The sequence below is a fragment of the Haliotis cracherodii genome, unplaced genomic scaffold (assembly GCF_022045235.1).
Source record: "Haliotis cracherodii isolate W230 unplaced genomic scaffold, xgHalCrac1.p SCAF_13, whole genome shotgun sequence".
NCBI lineage: Eukaryota > Metazoa > Mollusca > Gastropoda > Lepetellida > Haliotidae > Haliotis > Haliotis cracherodii.
In genome coordinates, this window is record NW_027266268.1 from 23,024,878 (window position 1) to 23,050,734 (window position 25,857).

The following is a 25,857-nucleotide window of genomic DNA, read 5'->3' on the forward strand; positions in this document are numbered from 1 at the left end:
TCACATGGTATATTTGGAATGTCAAGCTGAATTACTCTGGCCTCTCAGGAACTCTATACATTTTCTTACAACTTCTGTATACTTGGCTTCACAGTCTTGCCTTCTGACCCCCTTGGGATTCCATAGTAGAGCAGGCCCTTGTACCAACTAGGATTTCAGGGGGGAATGGCTGCCTGTTACCCATGCTTGTCTCTCTGTGGAGATTCCTGAGTGGAGCAGGGCCTTGTACCCATGCCTGTCTCCCAAGGAGGATTTCAGGGGGAATGGCTGCATTTCACCCATGCCTGTCTCCCTGTGGGGATTCCATAGTAGACCATGATGATTTCAGGGGGAAATGGCTCCCCATGTACCCATGCCTGTCTCCCTGTGGGGATGCCAGAGTAGACCAGGCCCTTGTATCCCATTGAGGATTTCAGGGGGAAATGGCTCCCCATGTACCCATGCCTGTATTTCTGTGGGGATTCCATCGTAGAGTAGGCCCTTGTACCCATGATGATTTCAGGGGGAAATGGCCCCCCATGTACCCATGCCTGTCTCCCTGTGGGGATGCCAGAGTAGACCAGTCCCTTGTACCCATGCTTGTATCCCACTGAGGATATCAGGGGAAAATGGCCACCCATGCCTCTCTCCCTGTGGATAATCAGTCTCACAGTCCCTGAACCATAGTATTTTCCCTCCCCCCAATGCTTTCTCTAATGCAGAAGCCTTAAATACAACAGGTCTAGATTTTTCTCAGGACTCTCCCATCTCATTGGACTCCTTTTCAATTTGAAAGTTCCTTAGGGATTCCAGGGAAACCCAATACCCCATACTTGTCTCTTTTGGGAGATTCCATTGCAACATAGCTACCATGAACCCTAACTGTGGGGATTTCAGGGCAGAGCAGGCCCCTCTACCCTTACTTGTCTCACCCAAGGGTACTTAAGACAGGGAAAGGGGCTGTCGGGTAGCCTAGTGGTTAAAGCGTTCGCTTGACACGCCGAAGACCAGGGTTTGATTCCCGACATGGGTACAATGTGTAAAGCCCATTTCGGGTGTCCCCCACCGTGATATTGCTGGAATATTGCTAAAAGTGGCATAAAACCATACTCACTCACTCAGACAGGGAAATAGATACATTGTACCCATACTTGTCTACCTGTGGAGATTCCAAGAGATAGTTGCCCCCCCCCCCCCCCCCCCCCCCCCCCTCATTTCAGTGAGAGCACCTTAGTTCATTCCATGTCAATCACCTCATATGTTATATTTACAGCATTTTTTGCAGTGACTGTAGAATACTGGTGTCTATTTAGGGCCATTTAATTCTGATTAGATAAGACTAGATTTTTGCAATCAAATGTGGCTAGAGCACAGGTAAATACTTTTGTGTATTGGGTGGTCACTGTTTTAGTCAGATGCTGTTTAAGTACTGTAAAGTGTACAGTTGATAGAGGTGTGAACTCTCATGCTTCCTGAAACTTGTCCATCTCAGCGTGATAGGCCTTAAGAAACAAACACTTATTTGCACTAACCGTACAAGTTATCTGAAACCTTGCAATCACCTTCCAATGTAAATTGTGGAGTTACTGTGATCTGCAGTGTATGGTTCATAGAATTTGATTATTTGCCTCGATAGATAGAGAACTTGTGCCAGTACTTGATCAGGACATGAACTGTTACGAGAACAAAGGCTCGGCTGCATACTGGGACTTTTCTGTCTGTTACTTAGATCACCACCACAGCTGCAGGATTGATGGTGCGGTGTTGCCCAATAATCACTCAGTCACTTATATATTAAATTGGTCTGATGTAAGATGATGCGAATAATATATTTTCTTCAATGCTAAATTCTTCATGTTTCAGAAAAGACATACGACATTACCTATGTGAGGATACGCTTCCATTCCCCAAGGCCGGAGAGTTTCGCCATATACAAGAGGAAAAGTGATACCGATGAATGGACCCCATTCCAATTTTATAGCGCTTCATGTGAGAGGACATACGGATTACCTCGACGAGGAATTATTCAGATAAACAATGAAGCCAAGGCAATCTGTACTGATGAATTCAGTGATATATCTCCCCTCACTGGGGGCAGTGTGGCCTTCAGTACTCTGGAAGGGAGACCCAGTGCTTTTGAATATGAAGACAGTCCAGTTTTACAGGTATGTTCACGTTCCTATGTTGTCTTGGTGACAGTGTTCTTGTAATGCTGTATCTCTGTTGTCTTGGTGACACTGTTCTTGTAATGCTGTACCTCTGTTGTCTTGGTGACAGTGTTTTTGTAATGCTGTATCTCTGTTGTCTTGGTGACTGTTCTTGTAATTCTATATCTCCGTTGTCTTGGTGACACTGTTCTTGTAATGCTGTACCTCTGTTGTCTTGGTGACAGTGTTCTTGTAATGCTGTATCTCTGTTGTCTTGGTGACAGTGTTCTTGTAATGCTGTATCTATGTTGTCTTGGTGACAGTGTTCTTCTGATGCCGTACCTCTGTTGTCTTGGTGACAGTATTCTTGTAATGCTGTATCTCCGTTGTAATGCTGTACCTCTGTTGTCTTGGTGACAGTGTTATTGTAATGCTGTGTTCTCTGTGAGAGCTGTAACGTGGTACCAGCACACATACAGTCTGTAAATGAAGTCACTTATCTGAAGCCCAAGTCCAGTAATCTTTATTTCAGTTTCATAAATTTAGGCTATGTCATGTTTTCAGAATGTGGGTTATTGATACGTCTCTCAAGCCGATATGGTTAAATCCCAGCCTCTTATGGGGTGAGTTGTCTAAGATGCCTGATGTTGTTCTGGCGGCTGTTTTTGCTTATCAGGGGCTGTTTCATAACATCAAATATATGTGCACAGAAATAGTTCAAATTTCATATTCTATATTTGCTGTAATAAGCACATTGGGTGCTTGGAAAATTTACAAAGAGGGTTCTTATTAAAACCTGTAATGAGTTAAATTTGTTTTCAGTGTCGAACAGAAGTGAACAAACGATAATAAAGTATCTGGGGGACAAACTTAAATTGATACTGACTGTTTTGTATTGAAAAAAGGAAAGCATTTTGTCTTCTTCAAGTTCTTTGTTATTTCAATCTATGTAACCATATCCCCACTTTTAGGCAGATCACACAGCTTTTGTTTCTAATCAATTATTCTCGTAATTTTGAACACTTTGTGACCGCCTCCATGGTCTGGTGGATAGAGTGTCTGCTCGGAGAGCGGATGGTCGGTGGTTTGATCCCAGTCGTGTCATACCAAAATACATTAAAAAGAGATACTTGTTGTTTCCCTGCCTGGCACTCAGCATTAAGGGATAAATAAGGACTGATTGCCTCAGTCAGTATACTATGTCTTAGTGGATTTTTCATGTTAAACTGTGGCATCGTATCTCAGTGGAATAGCACTGTAAAACAGGCATTAGTCACACACAGCCACACACGTACTTGTGCATGCACATCACTATATTAGTATCATAATCTTGATTGCAACATTAAACCCCATTTCATATCACCTCACCTCACCTCACCTCACCTCACCTCACCTCACCTGAAACACTTGTTATCTTAATTTGTTAAATCTCTTGAATTGCAGATGAGCTTCATCTCAAACCATAGATCCAGCCTTTTACTCTCAGCTAATCAATGCCATAAAATCAAAGTTCTGCCTAAGAATCCGAAAAAGAGCTGTTCACCAGAAATGGGCTTCATGCACACATTGTACCCATGTCGGGAATCGAACCCGGATCTTCAGCATGATGAGCGAAAGCTTTAACCACTAGGCTACCCGACCACCCGTATTTACCAAGTAGGCGATATTAAACTTTCTATCTTCTCGATGGTTTGTGCCATTCAGGTCAAAGTTCTGTGGGAGCTGTCTCCTTGCGGTAGAGTTGGGGTCTGTGAGTGTTAGGATCCATATTTCATGAGTTTCTGGGACTTGTCAAGAGTCTGTAAACAGGATGAATAGAGAGTTGACTTAAAAGATTAGCCACAGATGTGATAAGAAAAGGGGTCAGTGACATTTAGTTCCAAGTGTTGACTCAAATAAGAGGATAAATATTCCATGTATAAAAGGAGAAAGTAGATTAGAAACCACATTGTTGTTTGTATATGTTTTAAGTGGGTTGTAAAGTTGTTAGTCCTGCACCATGACCGTGGAATATATTTATTTTATGAAAAAATAATAATCTAGAAATGCATACAAAAACAAGTCTAGCCAGCTCAAGCTAGCTCTATTCCACACTCTGAAATCAGCATAGGGAATTTTTTTATTTTTAGAGTCAAGAAGGATATTGTGTAATATAAGATTTCAGGGACTAAATGTTAGTCTATAAAGTTGTAGGTATCGAAGGCTATGCCTGGGTTGTGTGCTGGAGTGAAACTTAGTTGCTTAGTGTCTCTTTGGGTTGATTAGCCCATTTGTAGTGTTTGATTATCATAAGATCTAGGTCATGTTCATCACACAGTGGAAGTTGTAAATAGAAAAAAGAGGAACAACCATGAATCAAGAATTAAGAATTTGTATTATATGAAAATGCCCACTTTGGACTTGGGGAAAAAGAGCTTTTATTATTTAATATGGTGTAGAGATGAGAACATGGCGTGTATATATATAACATAAATGCATGAAAACATGATGGAAATGGAAATACAGGTGATAGAACCCTATCCATATGTATGATATTTACACATTTTAAAGTTATAGGCAACGTTCATCAGGGTATGGGAGATAAAGGTATCTGATTGTGCTTTGTGCACAGATATTAATGGCCGATACAGACTTATCCAATATGGGCTCTTATGTTGATCTTTGTTGAAACATGTCAAATAGTCCCGACAACAAAACTTGACCATTCTTTAGGAGGAATCAGGATTTGTTTTAGGAGTGTTGTTTTATCAGTATGTCACATTGTTTCAAACCCACAGAATACCCCGACACCCACCCAGCCCCCACCAGTACTGCAGGGGGAGGGAATCCCCCCCCACACACACACACAACTGTCCATGAAGGGAATCCCTCCCTCCATCTCCCCCCTCAACACGCACCCCAGAACAAATGTTGGAGAGAAGGGGGGAATACCCCAGGGATCAGACTACTGGATCATATTGTTATCTCCTCTCTCACAGGACCGCCTAGAGGTGGAGCGTCCTCCCGGAGAGCGAAAGGTCTGGGGTTCGATTCCCGGCTGAGTCCTACCAAAAGATGTTAAAAGATGGTACTTGTTGTAACCCTGTCTGGTGCTTGGCATTAAGGGGCTAAAACAAGGACTGGTTGGTGGTTGGCTTGGAGTCAGTGTACTGTGTCTGAGTGAGATATCCATGTTAAAACTGCGGCATGATATCTCAGTGGCTAGCACTATAAATCGGCATCAGTCCTGACTAGTACAAGCAGCTATGCACGCACGCACGCATGCGTGTCTCTATGTAAGTGCAATAATCTTGGACGAGACATTAAACCTGCCTCACCTCACCTCACCTCCCACACACACACACCACGCCTCCCACACCAGAACTGCAGGGGAAGGAATCCTTCCTCACTGGGTCAACAACCAGGTTACTGGTACCATTTATCTTACATTCCCACAGGGGATGTAGGTTAACCACAGAACATGGAGGGGGGCACCTGCTGACAGTCCAATCAGGTGCTATCAAATATCCCCTTGGTTACAAGAGCTCCCAGAGTCCTGCTGCCACAAATGGGCAGTGCACTCTCTGTGATCTTCAGTTGGTAGTGCTTGAGCTTCTGGCAATATAGGTTTTGTTTTACAAATCATTTGAAACATTTAGGCATTCTGAAAACTTGTGAGGGACATGAATGATGATGGAATACATTTTGTCCTCTATATATTTATTTTTCTTTCTTGATTTCAACATGGCTTTCTCAAGAAAATTAAGTTTTGAGTTTTTATCTTGAATTAGCATTCCATCATTTCGACAAGGGAACTGCTCAACTTGTTAGAAGTCAGAAATAGGACCCAGCTGTGGGATCAATCTGTACACCACATGGGGGAAGACTTACTGTTGATCTCATGGAATAAATATCTTCTGATGTTCAACAGGTCCGGTGGAGCCATCTTGTCAAAGCTCCACCGGATGACCTCTCTTCTTGCCAGGCAGTAAAAAAATAGACAAAGCCTGTCACTCCTGGAAGACTGGTTAGGTCATGTTACATTGTTTCCTGAACTGTATTTGGTGTGGGTGTGGCAGGTAGAGATGGAGGAGAGGGGGGGGAGGTCAAGATGGGGGGATGGAGAAGAGAAGGGCCAGGAGAAAGTCCAAGTATTTGGGGTGGAGAAGGGAAGGGCCAGGAGAAAGTCCAAGTATTTGGGGTGGAGAAGGGAAGGGCAGGGCCAGGAAAGTAAGAGTGTTCAGGTCAGGTAATAGTAGGGAAGAGGTCAGGAACAAGAGAAATAGAGTGGGACAGAGGTCCACATGAACACCCAGAGTTCTTTCTAGTTGATAACTGAGGTGAAAAATTGTCTGTTGATGTATGCACTTGGGGGTTTGAGCATATTGAAGGGGAGGGTCAAGAGTGAGAAGCGTAATCTAATGAAAGATGAATGTGGGTAATGAAGGGGGAGGGTAGGCACTGAAGCATCCTTCATCAGTTGAGTGGGAACCAAGGGACCGGAGGATGTGAGGAAGAAGGGTTTAGAAGCCATGATGGATCTGAAGCCCAATACACCATTGTTTCTTCTTCAGCCACACGTTGGGGCCATGTGTCAACAATCCACTGTCATGTTAAGGTCACATGAGGTGGCCATGTACTGGACATTGATGACTAAATGGTCTATATTTTGTACATGTTGTACATTTCCTTCATGGGTCGACACCCTTCAGCATGTTCAGTTGCATATTTTTAATCCCAGGTATTGATCTTCTTTGACATATTTAATTCTCTTTTTGAAGATTATTTATATAACAATGTTCACATGTATGTTTTCCCCTATGAATGTTTTCCCTTTCACTTAATACAATAATACAAGTTTATACAATTGATAGAAATGTGTTTCAAGTCTCTTACCATGCTTACTGTTGAGACCATGTCTGTGGTCTAGTGCATAGGGCATCTGCCTGGAGTGCAGGAGGTTGGTGGTTCGATCCCTTGATCTGTCACACCAAGAGACATTAAAAGATGGTACTTATTGTTACCCTGCCTGGCGCTAGGCATTTAGGGGCTGAAACAAGGACAGGTTGGCTTGGAGTCAGTATGCTGTATCTGCCTGGGGTATTCATGTTAAACTGATGTCTCGGTGGGCTAGCACTGTAAAACTGGCAAAAGTCTGGACTAGTACAAGCAGCTACACACAAGTGCATGCACATCTTGAAAGCACCTTAAAACTCACCACACCTCACATAACCTCAAAGTGTTACATTTGTACCTGCATCTTAAACACAACATTTAGTCTGCAGTTGTAAGGTTGCTCTTCATCTGGTTCATGTCTGTGTTATGTCAGTGTTTCTTAGACAAAGTGACCCACTAACCAGTTCATGTGCAGGATGTTCTGGCATAATGGCAGCAGCTACAGAAAAATACAGATTATTTTTACCAAGTTCATGTTGAGGGTGGGGGATTGGATACTCGACAATATGGCAGTTGTTTTTTTTCCCAAAATGTTTTTTTCTCCACTGATAGGTAACCATGTCAATAAACATATTCTGGCCTAATAGTAATTACTTTTAGCATTAATTCAGTTCTATAAAGAGGTGACCTCCTCTGTGGTCAAGTGGTAGAGCGTCTGACTCGAGACCGAAATGTTTGGGTTTGATCCCATGCCTCGTCATGCAAAAAGGGGGGCAGGGGTGGCCCAGTTGTCTAAAGCACTGTGATTCGCTATGCAGTGTTGAATCCTTTGGGCACGCCAGAAACCTATGATTGTGGGTTCGAAACCCGGTTCGCCCCGATTATGTTTTTAGGTTTGTCAGCACCATACCCGTGCCCCTGGGTTTCATCGAAGTGGTAAACGACCAAGACCTGCATCACTTCGGGCTTTCTTCTGACATTAAGCTGACACGCCGTGTTATAACTGGAAAACTGTTAAAACCTGTGTTAAACCCAACTCACTCACTCGCTCACTCATACAAAAAGACATCAAAAGATCATACATGTTGTCCACACTAGTACAAACAACCACACATGCATGCGCTATATGAGTGCAATAATCTTGAACACAACGTTAAACCCCTTTTCACCCAACCATATATGGATGTGGCCAAATTTTCATAAAGAACATCCATGTGTTATATCCTTGACCCGTGAAGATCCTGGGTAGAATAGGTCTTCAGCAACTCATGCTTGCCGCAGGGGTTGAAAAATACCATTGCCCTACGCTACCTTCGTAAAATTGATGAGCGTAATAGATGATCAGTGGTTTAACGGAGGTCGAGTCGTAGGGAGTATACAAAACAGTATACATGCTCTGCCTACGTAACACGATCTACGTTGCACGTTTCAGAGTTTAAAAAAAGATAAGAATAGAAGTTGATTATGATTCATAGTGTAAAAAAAAATGATCGAGTATTAATATGCGCTTTCTAAAAACCATATCGTATCCCCTCAGCAAATTCAGGTGAATAAACAGGTATAACAAACTTGATCAATAAAAGTATGAAATTGGATATAAAGCATCTCTAGACATGATGATTTACCATTTAATATGTACTATGTATTACCGTGTGTATTTTCTCGCAAACTATGCCAGAAATAGCTATCAGCTGTGCACACGTCTCCTCCCAATCTAGCGGTGATTCAGTTAAAAAGTACCCAATGATACACCAAGTCCCTATCTATCCGTGACCCACATCTCCTTCACCTACCCAAGCATGTGCCCTAATAGACATAAATACGGTACTCCAAGTCCCCATCTATCAGTGACCCACATCTCCTTCACCTACCCAAGCATGTGCCCTAATAGACATAAATACGGTACTCCAAGTCCCCATCTATCAGTGACCCACATTTCCTTCACCTACCCAAGCATGTGCCCTAATAGACATAAATACGGTACACCAAGTCCCCATCCATCAGTGACCCACATCTCCTTCACCTACCCAAGCATGTGCCCTAATTGACATAAATACGGTACACCAAGTCCCCATCCATCAGTGACCCACATCTCCTTCACCTACCCAAGCATGTGCCCTAATTGACATAAATACGGTACACCAAGTCCCCATTTATCAGTGACCCACATCTCCTAGTGTTTTACAGCACTGAATGAAGATAAGGATATGGGCAGAGTTCTGCACATGCTCAATAGTGTCCTAGCTCCATTCACCACAAAATTGGACGCAGCCTGCCAACCTGGCTTCAATTAGTTCTGCTAGCTTCAACATGCTTGGTAGTCATGGACAGCTTTTGATGTGGCCAGAATACAAACTAGGGATTATTGAGAGAGGGAAGCTTATTCAATGAGTGTTCTCTGATCTTGGGGTATCTTATCTTTGCTTGCTTGTCAGTTGTAAGAGGTCTCTCTATTAATTTCTTTATGCAGTGGTTCCTGTCATTGGAATGTTTGTCATTAACTTTCTTTCTAAAACTAGATTCGCTCGCTCACTCACTCACTCTCACTCACTCACTCACTCACTCACTCACTCACTCACTCACTCACTCACTCACTTGGTTGATGCATGTCATTGTATCCCAATTGCACTGATCAATGCTCATGGTAGCAGTCACTGGATTATTTACAGATCGCCATCATATGGCTGCAATGTTGCTGAGTGCAGCGTTAAACAACTCACTCACTCACTCACTCACTCACTCACTCACTCAGGTACACTGACTTGGTTGATGCATGTCATTGTATCCCAATTGCACTGATCAATGCTCATGGTAGCAGTCACTGGATTATTTACAGATCGCCATCATATGGCTGCAATGTTGCTGAGTGCAGCGTTAAACAACTCACTCACTCACTCACTCACTCACTCACTCAGGTACACTGACTTGGTTGATGCATGTCATTGTATCCCAATTACACTGATCAATGCTCATGGTAGCAATCACTGGATTGTTTACAGATCGCCATCATATGGCTGCAATATTGCTGAGTGCAGCGTTAAACAACTCACTCACTCACTCACTCACTCACAGGTAGGGATCCTTATCAACAATCAAAGTCACTTTCCACACAAAAAAAGAACAAAATCTCTTCAAGGTTGCCATTAATTTTAATCACCAGCTATCTCAGAAAACCACATATATTAATGTGATAGGAAAGCCTCAGATGTTTACCTTTTTTGTGAAACCAACGAGCGCAGGTATGGTGCTGACAAAGGATCCAGATTGAAGTTGTTGTTAATTGTCAACCTGACAGAATGATTGCATCAAAAACTTGCTCATACCATCTGGCAACAAAGGGATATTGTACGAGGCCAAACATCCCACAAGTGTTGCATTACGTAAAATAAAGCATGATTTTTATTAGACATTTGCGTATGTGTGTGGGATTATGTCCATAGTGGCAATGAACTGAGATAAACTGTCAAAGGACTTTACACAAACAGAAACTAAACACTGAGCCCATATTTAAGCCCACCTGCGTCAAATTTTAGAATGTTTACACCTGACTGGAGTTGTGCTTCAGTGAGCGGGCGTAAGGAAGTGGCAAGGTGTGTTTAACTTTGAACGTATGTTGTCGTCTGCTCGGCCGGCCCTGCATGTCAGCCCACAGGATCACCTCACATCAGCCCACCACAACATCGGTGCAGGTGATGACACGATCGACAGTTGTCACTGCTGCACTCTAGGAACTGCTTGAAATAAATGGAACTTTAATTGTATTAAGCGAATCATCGTAAATAGGACGGTGAATATGGAAAGCTTTTATCGCGTAATCATATAGCTTTTGACAAACTCTGCTGATTCATTCATGAGAAGGGGGCGTTTTTGTTGACATTTAGAAACTGCATGTGAAAAGTGGGATTTCATGAATAGGTTTGCATGCATGACCTCCGGCCTGTTGAGCAGGTCTTACAATTCTCTTGAGTATTTTTAAGCAACTGACGTTCATCGGTGTGTGACGACCAATCCCAGGTCTGAAATCCAACATCGGCAAGAACAAAGTTGGATGTTAACAAGTAGTGTTTCACCTGCTCTCTATGAGCCCAGTTGAATACTTGACATACTTTATTTAAATAAAGGACTGGAAAATTAAAGATCTCAACAGGTTTTATTGGATGGTGTGATGTCTTCTGTGTGTCCATTATCCATTATTGTCTGTCTACTGTCTGTTAATATTTAACTGCTCTGAACATGCGTCGTAATATCCGTCTTTGTCTGTCCATGTCTGCCTGTCTTTTCACATGTCTCATTGTCTGTTTTGTGTCTTTAAATATTCAGTTGCTTTGAACATGTGGTGTGATGTCAGTCTTCTGTCTGTCCATGTCTTGTGTCTGTTAACATGTCTGTCTGTCTTGTGTCTGTTTACATGTCTGTCTTGTGTCTGTTAACATGTCTGTCTTGTGTCTGTTAACATGACTGTTAACATGTCTGTCTTGTGTCTGTTATCATTAAACTTTTATGAACATACAGCATACTGTACGTCTTTGCCTGCCAATGCTAACGGGATCAAGTTGTCAGGCTCGCTGGCTAGGTTGATGCTTGTCATTGTATCCCAAATGTGTGGATCGATGCTTATGATATCAATCACTGGATTGTCTGGTCCAAACTCGATTATTTTTCAGTCTGCTGTCATATGGCTGGTATAATGCTGAGTGTGGTGTTAAACAACAAACAAACAAAACAAACATACGAAATTTTATTTTGTGAAAAATGCTCAAAGTTGTTCTTCACCAGAAAGCCCACTAAGTATTGTAAACATGGTAGGGCCAATGGAAGAAAGACCATCGTCACATAAATCTTTCTCTGCAAAACCATTTGTTTTCTGACATAAAGTTATCGGCCTTGGAGCAGGTCTTAGTAAACCCCTGAAGTTACCGGCCTTGGAGCAGGTCTTAATAAACCCCTGAAGTTATCGGCCTTGGAGCAGGTCTTAGTAAACCTCTGAAGTAATCAGCCTCGGAGCAGGTCTTAGTAAACCCCTGAAGTTATTGGCCTCGGAGCAGGTCTTAGTAAACCCCTGAAGTAATCAGCCTCAAAGCAGGTCTTAGTAAAGCCCTGATGTAATCAGCCTCGGAGCAGGTCTTAGTAAACCCCTGAAGTTATCGGCCTCGGAGCAGGTCTTAGTAAACCCCTGAAGTAATCAGCCTGGGAGCAGGTCTTAGTAAACCCCTGAAGTAATCAGCCATCGGAGCAGGTCTTAGTAAACCCCTGAAGTAATCAGCCTCGGAGCAGGTCTTAGTAAACCCCTGAAGTAATCAGCCTCGGAGCAGGTCTTAGTAAACCCCTGAAGTAATCAGCCTGGGAGCAGGTCTTAGTAAACCCCTGAAGTAATCAGCCTCGAAGCAGGTCTTAGTAAACCCCTGAAGTAATCAGCCTCGAAGCAGGTCTTAGTAAACCCCTGAAGTTATTGTAATCAGGCATGTTGTTAGAAATGAATGGTTTTGGTCTTATTACACCTCAGATCCTTCTCCTTTATGCTTACCTGGTATCATACATTCAACCATCCATGCTATTCCAAGGGATCGTATCTCTATTTTATTATGAAAAATACAGGGGAACCATTCGCCACCATAGCATTAGGCTGGCAAGTGGCGTCACTATCTTCATTCCTTGAATCAGAAATTTTGCACAGAATTGTTCTAAATCATATCTCATATTTGGAACCAGAATGAGAATGAAACTATGGTGGCAAATGATTCCTCAATATTTTTCATAATGTAATAGTGATTATAATAGACATGTTAACATCAAAGCATTTGGGGGTCTTTAGTCAATAGTTTATTGAGAAAGAAGTCATTGCAACGATGTATGGAGCTTGAAAGTAGTTCTGCTAGGTGATCCCATTTGCATATTTATCACCTCGTGATACCAACTTTATCATATGGTTTATCACATTGATAACACTGTCCTTTATGTGATAAAAGTTTGTATTTTCCAAAATTCTGTGGTATTTTGACATTGCAATACTGTAATAGAAAAACAATAAAACCTCTTTTGTCTTTATTGGTCCTGTTATCAGTGACTGTTACCTCTACAAAGCCACAACATTAGTAATCACCATATAAACATAAATTGGGAAATTTTGAATTTTGGAATTTTTACAGACATTTGCTCCAGACTTGGGTCTGAATATCGGTCTAGAAGAACCCTTTTCATTCATCATATTACACATAATCTTTTTTCTGAGAAATATGTTTAAAAATTAGTTTCCTGATCTCAAGTGTTTGTTTCTGTTGTTGGAATGTTTGTGACATAATGAAAAATGGATGACATCATCTTTCATTATTAGCGACATTATGACGTATGCACTGGAATGGGTCTCCTCTCCAACAATGGAACATTAACGAGGTATCCAATCAGCATGAAGCAAAATTATAATGCTCACTGTAAAATAAAATATGTGTCTAATATCTGACTTTCTTTCCTTTCCAGGACTGGGTGACGGCATCAGCCATCAAGATAGTTCTGACCCGTATGAATACTTTTGGAGATGAAGTGTTTGGAGACCCTCAAGTTTTAAAATCCTATTTCTACGCCATATCTGATTTAGCTGTCGGTGCCAGGTAACTACACTCACACACTGACAGTTGTGATCTTATTAATATTTTATTCCATGATTCAAGAATTTTTTTTTTTTTGTTAATTCCAAAGAGAAATGAGAAAAGCTGGAATTGAGAACCAAGGATGTCACATTTAAAATGCCTGTTGATTTTTAGGATATGCTTTGTTGCACTTGAATAATGTTTTCTTTCAAAGGTTTAATATATGGTAAACTACGTTTATAACGAACACGCCTATAACAAATTTAATTTTGGTCCCAGCCTTTTGCTGTATATATACTGTATATATGCTTATAACGAACTGCGGTTATGACGAACTAAAATTAGTGATCCCTTCAGGCCTCAAAGTTGCGACTAAAACGGTTGCCAATGCGCCCTAAATTTCAGTTTGACTACTGTCTAAAATTCAGAGGTAGCCAAATGACTACCTTGAAAATACCTTGCGGCGACTTAATTCTATGGCTACACATATGTAGACACAAAAATAAACATGTCTGCTACTAATTTTACTCGCAAATAAATCCTCCTAATGTTAACATGAAATGCATATATATTGATGTAATTAGTATTTTATTTTAGTTGATAGTTTATTGGATAAGCAAGGATATACCTATATAATCTAGAAACATAAATTGCATCATTGTTCGAGTCACAAATAAGAAAACTCAAGTACAGTTTCCAGTAATCTACAATTCCATGACAACTGCTATGATTTGTACATATAATAGTTATTTGATAAAAGATCATTTCAAATGCTTTTGGCTACTAACAATATTGGCTTGACTTCTTGATTTTACCACTTGCTACCTGGAAAAAAATACTTGTACATGTAGCTATATGGCTACAGGGTGAAAATTTAAACTTTGAGGCCTGCCCTTTGAGGTCATGTTAACCGTACTTTACTGTAAATGTCACATTGATTGCAGCATATCTATTTTTGTTAACCTGCCTGTCCGTCCCTTGTTGATTTTTACATTTTTAATAAAAAAATTAATATATATCACTAAAACTACAACGCATATAAAACTGAAACTTTTATGGATGATCCAAGCTGTAGTGTCCCTAAAATGTGCTCACAGAATTACGATCTGACCTTAAATTTGGCCAAAATGTTATTTTCTCCCATTGCTCAGCCATTGCTGCATGTATCTCTATGAAATTTGATATACACAGGTATGTGGTATGCTGTATAACATATCATCCCTTTCTTGGCATGTCTTTCTCTTTTTACAGTATCTCTGATACTACATGGTCTATGGCGCTAAAACTCTATATAAATGATCCCAGCTATGATGTCTCTAAAATTCCGACCCGTGATTCCGGGGTATAATAGGTCTTCAGCAACCTAGTCTTGCTATTCGTGTAATGGCCACGGCAGTGAGTGTAAGCAGGTGACCAGGTGTAGACATGAGACAGTGATGTGTGTTTCTGGTGTCTAGGTGTAAGTGTAACGACCATGGAGTGAGTGTAAGCAGGTGAAAAGGTGTAGACATGAGATTGTGATGTGTGTTTCTGGTGTCTAGGTGTAAGTGTAACGGCCACGGCAGCCAGTGTAAGCAGGTGACCAGGTGTAGACATGAGACAGTGATGTGTGTTTCTGGTGTCTAGGTGTAAGTGTAACGGCCACGGCAGCCAGTGTAAGCAGGTGACCAGGTGTAGACATGAGACAGTGATGTGTATTTCTGGTGTCTAGGTGTAAGTGTAACGACCATGGTGCCAGTGTAAGCAGGTGACCAGGTGTAGACATGAGACAGTGATGTGTATTTCTGGTGTCTAGGTGTAAGTGTAACGGCCACGGCCCCCAGTGTAAGCAGGTGACCAGGTGTAGACATGAGACAGTGACGTGTGTTTCTGGTGTCTAGGTGTAAGTGTAACGACCATGGTGCCAGTGTAAGCAGGTGACCAGGTGTAGACATGAGACAGTGATGTGTATTTCTGGTGTCTAGGTGTAAGTGTAACGGCCACGGCCCCCAGTGTAAGCAGGTGACCAGGTGTAGACATGAGACAGTGACGTGTGTTTCTGGTGTCTAGGTGTAAGTGTAACGACCATGGTGCCAGTGTAAGCAGGTGACCAGGTGTAGACATGAGACAGTGATGTGTATTTCTGGTGTCTAGGTGTAAGTGTAACGGCCACGGCCCCCAGTGTAAGCAGGTGACCAGGTGTAGACATGAGACAGTGACGTGTGTTTCTGGTGTCTAGGTGTAAGTGTAACGACCATGGTGCCAGTGTAAGCAGGTGACCAGGTGTAGACATGCGACAGTGATGTGTATTTCTGGTGTCTAGGTGTAAGTGTAACGGCCACGGCCCCCAGTGTAAGCAGGTGACCAGGTGTAGACATGAGACAGTGACGTGTGTTTCTGGTGTCTAGGTGTAAGTGTAACGACCATGGTGCCAGTGTAAGCAGGTGACCAGGTGTAGACATGAGACAGTGATGTGTATTTCTGGTGTCTAGGTGTACGTGTAACGGCCACGGCCCCCAGTGTAAGCAGGTGACCAGGTGTAGACATGAGACAGTGACGTGTATTTCTGGTGTCTAGGTGTAAGTGTAACGGCCACGGCCCCCAGTATAAGCAGGTGACAAAGTGTAGACATGAGACAGTGATGTGTATTTCTGGTGTCTAGGTGTAAGTGTAACGACCATGGAGCGAGTGTACGCAGGTGACAAGGTGTAGACATGAGACAGTGATGTGTATTTCTGGTGTCTAGGTGTAAGTGTAACGGCCACGGCAGCGAGTGCAAGGAGGTGACCAGCCAGGGTTTGGAGGATGAGCTCATCTGTACGTGCGAGCACAACACACAGGGACCAGACTGTGGGGAGTGCCTGCCCTTCTACAATGACATCCCATGGGCCAGAGCTACTGAATCAGATGCACACGAATGTCTACGTAAGTCTCAGTTGCATGTTAAAATAGTTGTCACCTCATTGTTAGCATTGAATGTCATCCTTACATTGTTGAGCATTTATCTTCGTTTTAAATAGTCTGCAAAAATGATCTGCTCAATAGATGTCATCAACATTACGGAGGTGGGGGGGCGGTCGGGTAGCCTAGTGGTTAAAGCATTCACTTGTCACGCTGAAAACCCGGGTTTGATTCCTGACATGGGTACAATGTGTTAAGTCCATTTCTGGTGTCCCCAGACGTTATATTGCTGGAATATTGCTAAAATCGGCATAAAACCATACTCACTCAACATAATGGTCTGAGTGGTTGTCAACCTGCAAATGCCATTAGTCCTTCCTGAATTCTACTTGTCTTTGACAGTTTTATTTCAGTGGACTATGAAATCACTAACTATTATTTGCTGCCTTCTATGATATGTGGAAGCTCATCGTGTTGCCAAGACTGCAGTCAACTCAAAATCTGCACCTTTTTGCAAGCACCTGAGGTCATCACTGATTTTCAGTGATCAATTCATATTAGTTGCCCTTTGCACCTGATGGAATCTGTTTTGGAAGATTATTAAAACTCACTGTTTTCTGACGTTGATGTTTCATATTTCAAAAGTTGAGCTGTTTGTTAAGACTATCGGGACAAAAGTTACGTAATGTTAAATAATATGTATAATTGTATTTGAGGTTTACTTAATCATTCAAGATTTATTCGTGTGTCTTGATATGAAATATGAAGTATTATTACATGCTGTAATGTAAATATGTAAAAGGGGATTATGATGCATACACGTTCCCTCTCTCTGTTGCGGCTCTATCCAGGTGAGCTAAGGTAAGATGTACTGCTCACCATGCATGGTCTGGCAACATCTGCCAACTGTCATAAATTATTATTTTTTAATCTGAATAGATTTTTCATGTTTTTTGTTTGTTTATTTCACTTTTGTTACACCTTCTATTCTGATATTGATATACCTTCATATTGCTGTCACATCAGTTGCTTATGTTCGTCTTCTCCTCTTGAAGCAAAGGGGGGGGATTTCGGGTTCACAACTTATGCTTGTCATTGAACGTAACGAAATGAATCAGGTTCTTAGGCTCGTTTTTTTTATCTATAACTTAGCACAGAATCTTTCTCGCTTGATCATGAACTTGTAATCAACAATTGAAATGACACTCTCAAGCGTGACTTTGGCATGCCTTGTTTGAATTGATTCAAATTGATTTGAATTAGAAGACATATTAATGAAATTTTACATGGAAAAGACTTGTTCATGAGTATTAAGACGGGGAAGGTAAGATATTATGCAACCAGACTTTCCCATGGCATGTGGGATATGGTATTCATGAAGCACGTTGAGTATTGGAGATACTGCTACTCAATCATGAAACATTTATTTGTTTTGATGTTTAAGCACCATGTCAATCGAATTGGACTCATTACGATGCTAGGTGGCACGGGTGGCCCAGTCGTCTGTGCAGAGTTGCGTCCCTTGGGCACGCCAGAAACCTATGATTGATGGTTCGAATCCCAGTTCGCCCCGATTATGTTTCTAGGTTTGTCAGCACCATACCCGTGCCAATTTGTGTGCAAACACTCTGGCATCATGATACACTGCCATGACAATGTCTATGATGCTGAGTAGAGCGTCCGCCCGGAGAGCGGAAGGTCCGGGGTTCGATCCCCGGCTGCGTCATACCAAAAGACGTTAAAAGATGGTACTTGTTGTTACCCTGTCTGGCACTCGACATTAAGGGGCTAAAACAAGGACTGGTCGGCTCGGAGTCAGTATACTGTGTCTGAGTGGGGTATTCATATTAAACTGCGGCATGGTATCTCAGTGAGCTAGCACTATAAATCGGCATCAGTCCGGACTGGTACAAGCAGCCACACACACACACGTGCATGCATGTCGCTATATAAGTGCAATAATCTTGGACGCGACGTTAAACCCAATTTCACCTCACCTATGATGCTGATGTGTGTCCTTCCAGCCTGTGACTGCAACAACCTGTCCAACAGATGCCACTTTGACCAGGAGCTGTACCTACGAACAGGCCATGGTGGACACTGTGATGACTGCCGCGACAACACTGACGGCGCTCACTGTGAACGATGTCTGGTCAACCACTACCGCAAATTACCTGAGAATAGGTGCATAGACTGTCAATGTAACCCTACAGGTATGTACACAAAGATTGCAACATAACTTTCAGAGGTTTCAAATCAAGATTAAAATGCCTAAGTCCATGTAATCTTACGGCTATGTCTTTATGGATGCCACAATGACATTTCAAATCACAATAATATACCTTTGTCAGTGTGTCCCTAAAGGTATGTCAACATATTCCACTCCGACTTTAAGAGGTTTATAGTCACAGTAAGATGCCTCCGTAGATATATAATCATACGAGCATGTCGACATTGATTCTACCATGATTTTCAAAGGTTTCAAATAACAATAACATGCCTCTGTCAGTGTGATCATAAAGGAATGTCCACATGAAATTCTTCCCTGATGTTCAGAGGTTTCAAATCGCAATAAAATGCTTGTCAGTGTGATCATAAAGGTATGTCCACATGAAATTCTTCTCTGATGTTCAGAGTTTTCAAATCACAATAACATGCCCCTGTCAGTGTGATTATAAAGGTATGTCAACAAAAGATTCTTCCCTGACGTTCAGAGGTTTCAAATCACAATAAAATGCTTGTCAGTGTGATCATAAAGGAATGTCCACATGAAATTCTTCCCTGACGTTCAGAGGTTTCAAATCACAATAACATGCCTCTGTCAGTGTGATTATAAAGGTATGTCCACAAAAGATTCCTCCCTGACTTTTAGAGGTTTCAAATTACAATAACATGCTTCTGACAGTGTAGCCCTATACCGACACACTCCTTATTCATGGTGTAGGGTCGGAGTCCCTACAGTGTAATGAGCAAGGCCAGTGCAGGTGTAAACCGGGAGTAGCAGGCGACAAGTGTGATCGATGTGAGGCCAACTTCTTCGACTTCGACGCGTATGGCTGCAGGTCGGTATTATAATTAGTAATGATAAATTGTTTGTAAATGTTCGTTGTTAGTAAAAGTTCCTGGTAAGTAATAAAAATGTGCCCTCGTACTTCGATGCCATGGATCATTGCTCTCAATATTGATCACTGGACTTGATCATTTACTGGCCACCATCATATAGTTGGAATATTGCCGAGTATTGTGTTAAACAAGAATGGACACAGTGACTAGGGCTGGGACGAGTCCAAATTTACTAGCCAGGTACCAACCTCCCCATTACCTGACCCTACCTGGGTACCCACTGTAGGGCTCAAGAGATAGGTAACACATGTCCGATTGGGAATAGATTGACGTACTCCTGTCAAAATAAATTTAGATACATGTATAAACCCATCTGGTCATGCATACACTGAAGTTAACTGATGTGTTTTATCATTATACAAAAAAATGTGAACATTTATCACATTTGTAACCATGGAGTCCTAAATATTTTTTGCCATTAAACAATATAATCATGTGACTAACCATGGTCCCAGGTAGTCCTGTGGGTACCCGGGTCCTATTCAGTACCCACCCGACCCGGGTACCCGAGTTACCTGTCCCAACCCTAACAGTGACATGAGGAAATACTGGGGTTGACACTCGTCAAATTGTAAGGCTGAGTGAGAATTGTTTTATGCCACTTTTAGCAACATTCCAGCAATATCAGGAGACAAGGGCTGGGAAGGGTAACTCTGGTATTCGAGTCAGCAGGGTCCTGAGTAGGACCCGGGTTCCCACAGGACTACCTTGGACCGCGGTTAGTCACGTGATGTATTGTTTAATGACAAAAACTCACTATAGCTCAGTGGTTACACTTAAAGCTGCTAATGTTTTCATTTCTTTTGACTTGTATATGTTTGAGTAAAGATAAAGCTTCAGTCAAACTTCAGTGTACACATGATCTGATCCTTTTATACATATGTATCTAAATAGTTTTGGCCAGGGCTGCTGTAAAACAATTCTCAATCAGACATTTTGTTCCCAACTCTTGAGACCTGCAGCGGGTACCTGGGTAGGGTCAGGTAATAGGGGATTGGGTACCCGGGTAGTAAATTTGGACTCGTCCCAGCCCTACAGGAAAGACCACTTATGGGCTTCACATATTGTACCTATGTGGGGAATCAAACTCAAGCCTTAAGCTTGATGAGCAAATGCTTTAACCACTAGGCTACCCTATGCTTCTGTAAGGTTGAGTCATTAGGCTGCTTTGAGATGGTGGAGCTGTGTCTTCTGACTCACTCCCTTGAGGTCACACAAGACCACAGCTGCATATAAACATTTTCCTTGTAACAAAGAATGTATTCAAGTATCCAGTTTCAGATAAATATCAAATATACAAAATCCCATTATAAGTTGTTGAGTACATATCTGTTTGTTGGTAAGGCTGTTATGTTGGTTGGTTGTTTTGTTGATTAATGCCGCACTCCGCAATATTCCAGCTAAGTATCACTTAAATTGTTGTGTTTTTGTCATAGAAATGTCCACAGTGACAGCTTCAACACCAGTTTTAACAATGAATCTTTGTATTTATCTTGAAAACATTGACAAATATTCCAACTCTAGATGTCTAGGATCACTGCCACTGCGCAAGTCACCATGACATTGTTAGGGGTGGTGGGGTAGCCTAGTTGTTTCAGTGTTCACTCATGCTGAAGGCCAGGTTTGATTTCCACATGGTTCAGTTGTTGAATTCTTGTCGGTGTCCCCCACCATGATGACATGGGTGCAATGTGTGAAGCCCATTTTGGGTGTCCCCTGCTGCCATATTGCTGGAATATTGCTAAAAGTAGCTTAAAACCAAACTCACTCACTACATGACATTGCTTTATAGACAAATGAATCATATTGTGTTAAGTATCTGCCATAGTATGCCCACTCAATATGATAGTATGCTGAAATAGTAGCAACTGGCAAATTGATATGAATTATTTCTTTTTGATTCTGGGTTGGTTGGGTAGCCTAGTGGTTAAAGCGGTTGCTCGTCACGCCAAAGTCCCGGGTTCGATTCCTCACATGGGTACAATGTGTGAAGCCTATTTCTGGTGTCCCCCGGCTGAGATATTGCTCCAAGATTGCTAAAGGCATCATAAAACAATACACACTCACTCTTTTTTATTCTAGTTATACAACTTGCCTTCCCTCTCTAATTTTTTTTCTTTCAAATGTGAGTGAAAAAAGTCATCCATATGTAAAACATAGCTCGGTGTTAATATTACCAGGATTCTTTTCTCAAACACAAGTTGACCTTTCTTTCATTTAGAAGGTAAAATACTTTGTTACAAGAGCTCTTCTTAAGCAGAGTCATACAGCAAAGGTTAATGGTTTCCCTGTTGTTGTACAATGTACAGCAGCCATTGTAATGATTACAAGAATATGCGAGGACATGCTCGCCACGACCTTTGCTGTCCGCCTTTGTTCCAGGGGGGAAATATTAGCAGAGACAATGGGGCTCCTGTACGAGATTCAGGGGTTAATTCCCCTTCCTGTGGGCGGATTGATGTGCATGGAATTCCTCTTGGCATCTTAATCACTCTAGCCGTCGGGATGAGGTCATCTGCACAGACATATTTGACCAACCTGGCATTAATTGGATGTATAGGTAGATGTAGATTGAGTTTTTAGGTGATGCTGGTTAGGACAAATATTATTTTTAAATGGTGATTGCTGCATAAGCCAGTTTCTTTCTGGAGAACAGGAAGGTCAACACACCAACACAGTTCCTCACCAATGTCCTCTGCTTGAAAATATCAAATTTAGCTTATGTCATCATGTTAAAATTGACAGCACTAAATATTGAAACACAGGTTAGTTTTCAGTACTTGATGGATGCACATTTCAAAAACATTTAAATCTTGCAAAAAATCGTCCAATATCATGAACTGCTCAATCTTCTTTGTGAAAGTTAGGGCGGTGGGGAAGCCTACTGGTTAAAGTGTTCGCTCGTCCTGGTTCAATTCCCCGCATGGGTACAATGTGTGAAGCCCATTTTCTGGTGTCCCCCGGCATGATTTTGCTGGAATATTGCTAAAAGAGGCATTTAACCATACTCACTTACTCACTCTCTGTGAAAGTGAGCATCTGAACAACTGATTCTGATTTGGTTTAGAACCTTTAGCTGGGTATGTTTTATCATGTTTTAATTTTATTTTCATCCATTGAAGTTTGTAAGTTTTGTACTGTGAATTTGGTGGTGTTTAACTAGTGTGCAGTACTTAATTAATCCATTCACTGGCCATCAGTATCCAAACAGTCCTGTCTAGAACAATGTATAAGGTTTCCATTTTAAAAGGGGGAGCGTGGGTGGCCCAGTCGTCTTAGGCGCAGTGATTCGCTGTGCAGTGTTGCATCCCTTGGGCACACCAGAAACCTATGATTGTGGGTTCGAATCCCGGTTCGCCCCGATTATGTTTCTAGGTTTGTCAGCACCATACCCGTGCTTGTGGGTTTCACTGAAGTGGTAAACGTCTGAGACCTCCCACATTAAGCTGACACGCTGCGATATAACTGGAATACTGTTAAAAGCGGCGTTAAACCAAACTCACTCACTCATTTTCAAAGGGCTTACCTGACAACCCTCAGAAATAGGATGCAGCTAAATGTTATGTTTTGTTTACCTTGTACTCATTGTGCATTCTGGCTATGTAACTTGTAAGCTGTTATGTCATCATTTTAAGACGCAACTGTTAAAGGGATCGCTGACTTGGTTGATACCCAATTGCATGGATTGATGTTCAGTATGTCGATCGCTGGATTGTCTGGTCCATATTCAGTTATTTACATACCACCGTCAAAAAGATGGAATAATGCTGAGTGCTGCATTAAACAGCAAACTAACAAACATCTTAAGCCAATCTTCTGTACCAACGACACCTTAGTTCTTGCCAATACGTAAGAAAAAAACAACAACTTTATGGATCTTTCCTTGATCTCACAGCATGAAGTTGGTTTGTAGCAGATTTAATTTAATTGGTCATAAGCCAAGATGCAATCAATCTAAGAAGTGTTCCATTGTATGATGTGTTTCTTTAAACATGGACTAATAGTATATTTATGTCCTCAACATCACATAACTGCAGACTTGGTAAAATCAGTCACATAGTCACAGATTGGTTTGAGAGATGTTTGTGTTTTGTTTTGCAGACCATGTTCCTGTAACTCAGCCGGCAGCTACAACAACGAACCTCGTTGTGACACCCGCACTGGAGAATGTACTTGTAAGGAGAACGTGGAGGGACGCACCTGTGACAGGTGATGATGATGATGATGATGATGATGATGATGATGACAGATATTTTCTTTGTATTCACTTTGCCGCATTGCGACATCATAGCCTACAAACAGTGTTATTTTCTGAGTTTTGATCATGATGATGATGATGATGATGATGATGATGGATATTTTCTTTGTATTCACTTTGCAACATCATAGCCTACAAACAGTGTTATTTTCTGTTTTTATGATCATGATGATGATGATGATGATGGATATTTTCTCTGTATTCACTTTGCAACATCATAGCCTACAAACAGTGTTATTTTCTGAGTTTTTATGATGATGATGATGATGATGATGGTGATGGATATTCTCTTTGTATTCACTTTGCCTCAATGGAACATTATAGCCCATAAACAGAGTTATTTTCAGAGTTTCACTTTTATTGTCAAATCTTGTAATCAGTGAGTTTAGGACTTGTATAATAGGTGTTGAAAAAATCTGTACATATTTAGTTAAGAAATATGTTTTGGATCATTTGATGAGCTGGACATGTAGTTTGACAATATGGTTCAATTATCTTCAAAATATTCTGAATAATGAATAATTTTCTTTTGACATTTCAGCTGCAAACCAGGGTTCTTTGGTTTAAGTGAGGCACATCCATTTGGCTGTGTTCCCTGTTTCTGTTACGGCCATTCCTCCATCTGCCAGTCAGCACCAGGATACTATGCCAGGAACATCTCCACTGACTTTGAAACTGGTGGGTGTGTCCAACAACTCATGACAGTTCTATATGTGATGCCACGTGTGGCCAAGTCGTCTTAGGCGCCTCAATTCATTTTGCTGAGCTGCATCCCAAGAAACTGGGATGGCACGCTACAAACTTATAATTGTGGGTTCGAATCCCGGATTTGTCCTGATTATTTTTCTAGGTTTGTCAACACCATAACCGTGCTTGTGGTTTCACCACGGTGGTAAACCTGCATCACTTCAGACTTTCCTCCCCCATCATGCTGACCCGCCGTGATATAACTGGGACTGTTTAATGTGGCGTTAAACCCAAGTCAATCACTTACTTGGAATCTTGGATAGACCATCGGTTAATCTGGTGTATATTGTACTTCTGCACCTTCTTGAGGGCACAGGTGGCCCAGTCATCTAAATCCCTTGGGCACGTCAGAAACCTATGATTATGGGTTCGAATTCCGGTTCGCCCTGATTATGTTTCTAGGTTTGTCAGCACCATACCCATGCTTGTGGGTTTCACCGAAGTGGTAAACGTCTGAGACCTGCATCACTTCGGGCTTTCCTCCCACATTAAGCTGACACACCGTGATATAACTGGAATAATGTTAAAAGCAGCGTTAAACCCAACTCTCTCACTCACTCACTCTTTGAAGAGGGTTCCAATATTCTCAGGCACCACAAGTTGCCGTGCAGATTTGCGTGACCTGGCCATCCAGTTTCTGCTAATAATTACTTGAATTCTGCACTTGTCCGGATTATGATCCCTGGGTTTCACAAAAGTGGACCTCTCACCTACTACCTGTATCACTTTGGACGTTCTCCCAAATTGAGCTGACACTTTGTGATATGAGTGAAATGTTGTTCAAAGCCGCTTAACGTCCAGCTTCCCAACAGACATGGATCTGTTGGGTGTCACAGTTCTTACAAGGTATCTTGTCTGTGAATATGGGAGTATGGTACAGTGAATCCCAGGATTCACTGCTTGTCATTGAAATCATTAGTTACTGAATCTTGGAATAGGATCTTCTTATTTGTGAATGGGATGACAAAATATTGAGAAATTTCATGTATTTTTTTCTGTAGGCAAACAGCGTTGGACAGCAGTTGACCGTCGCAACCAGGAAGTGGAAACCAAGTATAACGGATTCACCAAGAACCTTGGTGTGTCGGCTCCGGGAACTGATTCCATGTATTTCCAGGCTCCAGGTAGGAGTCACTCTGTACCTTGGGGCAGCTCGGGTAGTCTAGTGGTTAAGGCTTTAGCTCATCTGGCAGAAGGCCTGCTTTTGATTCCCCTCATAGGTACAATGGTGAAGCCCATTTCTGGTGTCCACAATTGTGATGTT

At 41.8% G+C, this 25,857-nt stretch overlaps 1 protein-coding gene across 1 annotated transcript in view; it reads left to right on the plus strand.

Moving 5' to 3' along the window:
- Nucleotides 1–25,857, plus strand: part of LOC139459774 (laminin subunit gamma-1-like) — an 87,468-nt gene that overhangs the window by 41,436 nt on the left and 20,175 nt on the right. The window contains exons 2-9 of the mRNA XM_071241438.1: nucleotides 1,843–2,144; nucleotides 13,476–13,606; nucleotides 16,311–16,489; nucleotides 18,490–18,678; nucleotides 19,410–19,527; nucleotides 23,690–23,797; nucleotides 24,388–24,524; nucleotides 25,595–25,717. Of these exons, the coding sequence (XP_071097539.1) occupies nucleotides 1,843–2,144; nucleotides 13,476–13,606; nucleotides 16,311–16,489; nucleotides 18,490–18,678; nucleotides 19,410–19,527; nucleotides 23,690–23,797; nucleotides 24,388–24,524; nucleotides 25,595–25,717 (1,287 nt within the window). The remainder of the gene's footprint in view (nucleotides 1–1,842; nucleotides 2,145–13,475; nucleotides 13,607–16,310; nucleotides 16,490–18,489; nucleotides 18,679–19,409; nucleotides 19,528–23,689; nucleotides 23,798–24,387; nucleotides 24,525–25,594; nucleotides 25,718–25,857) is intronic.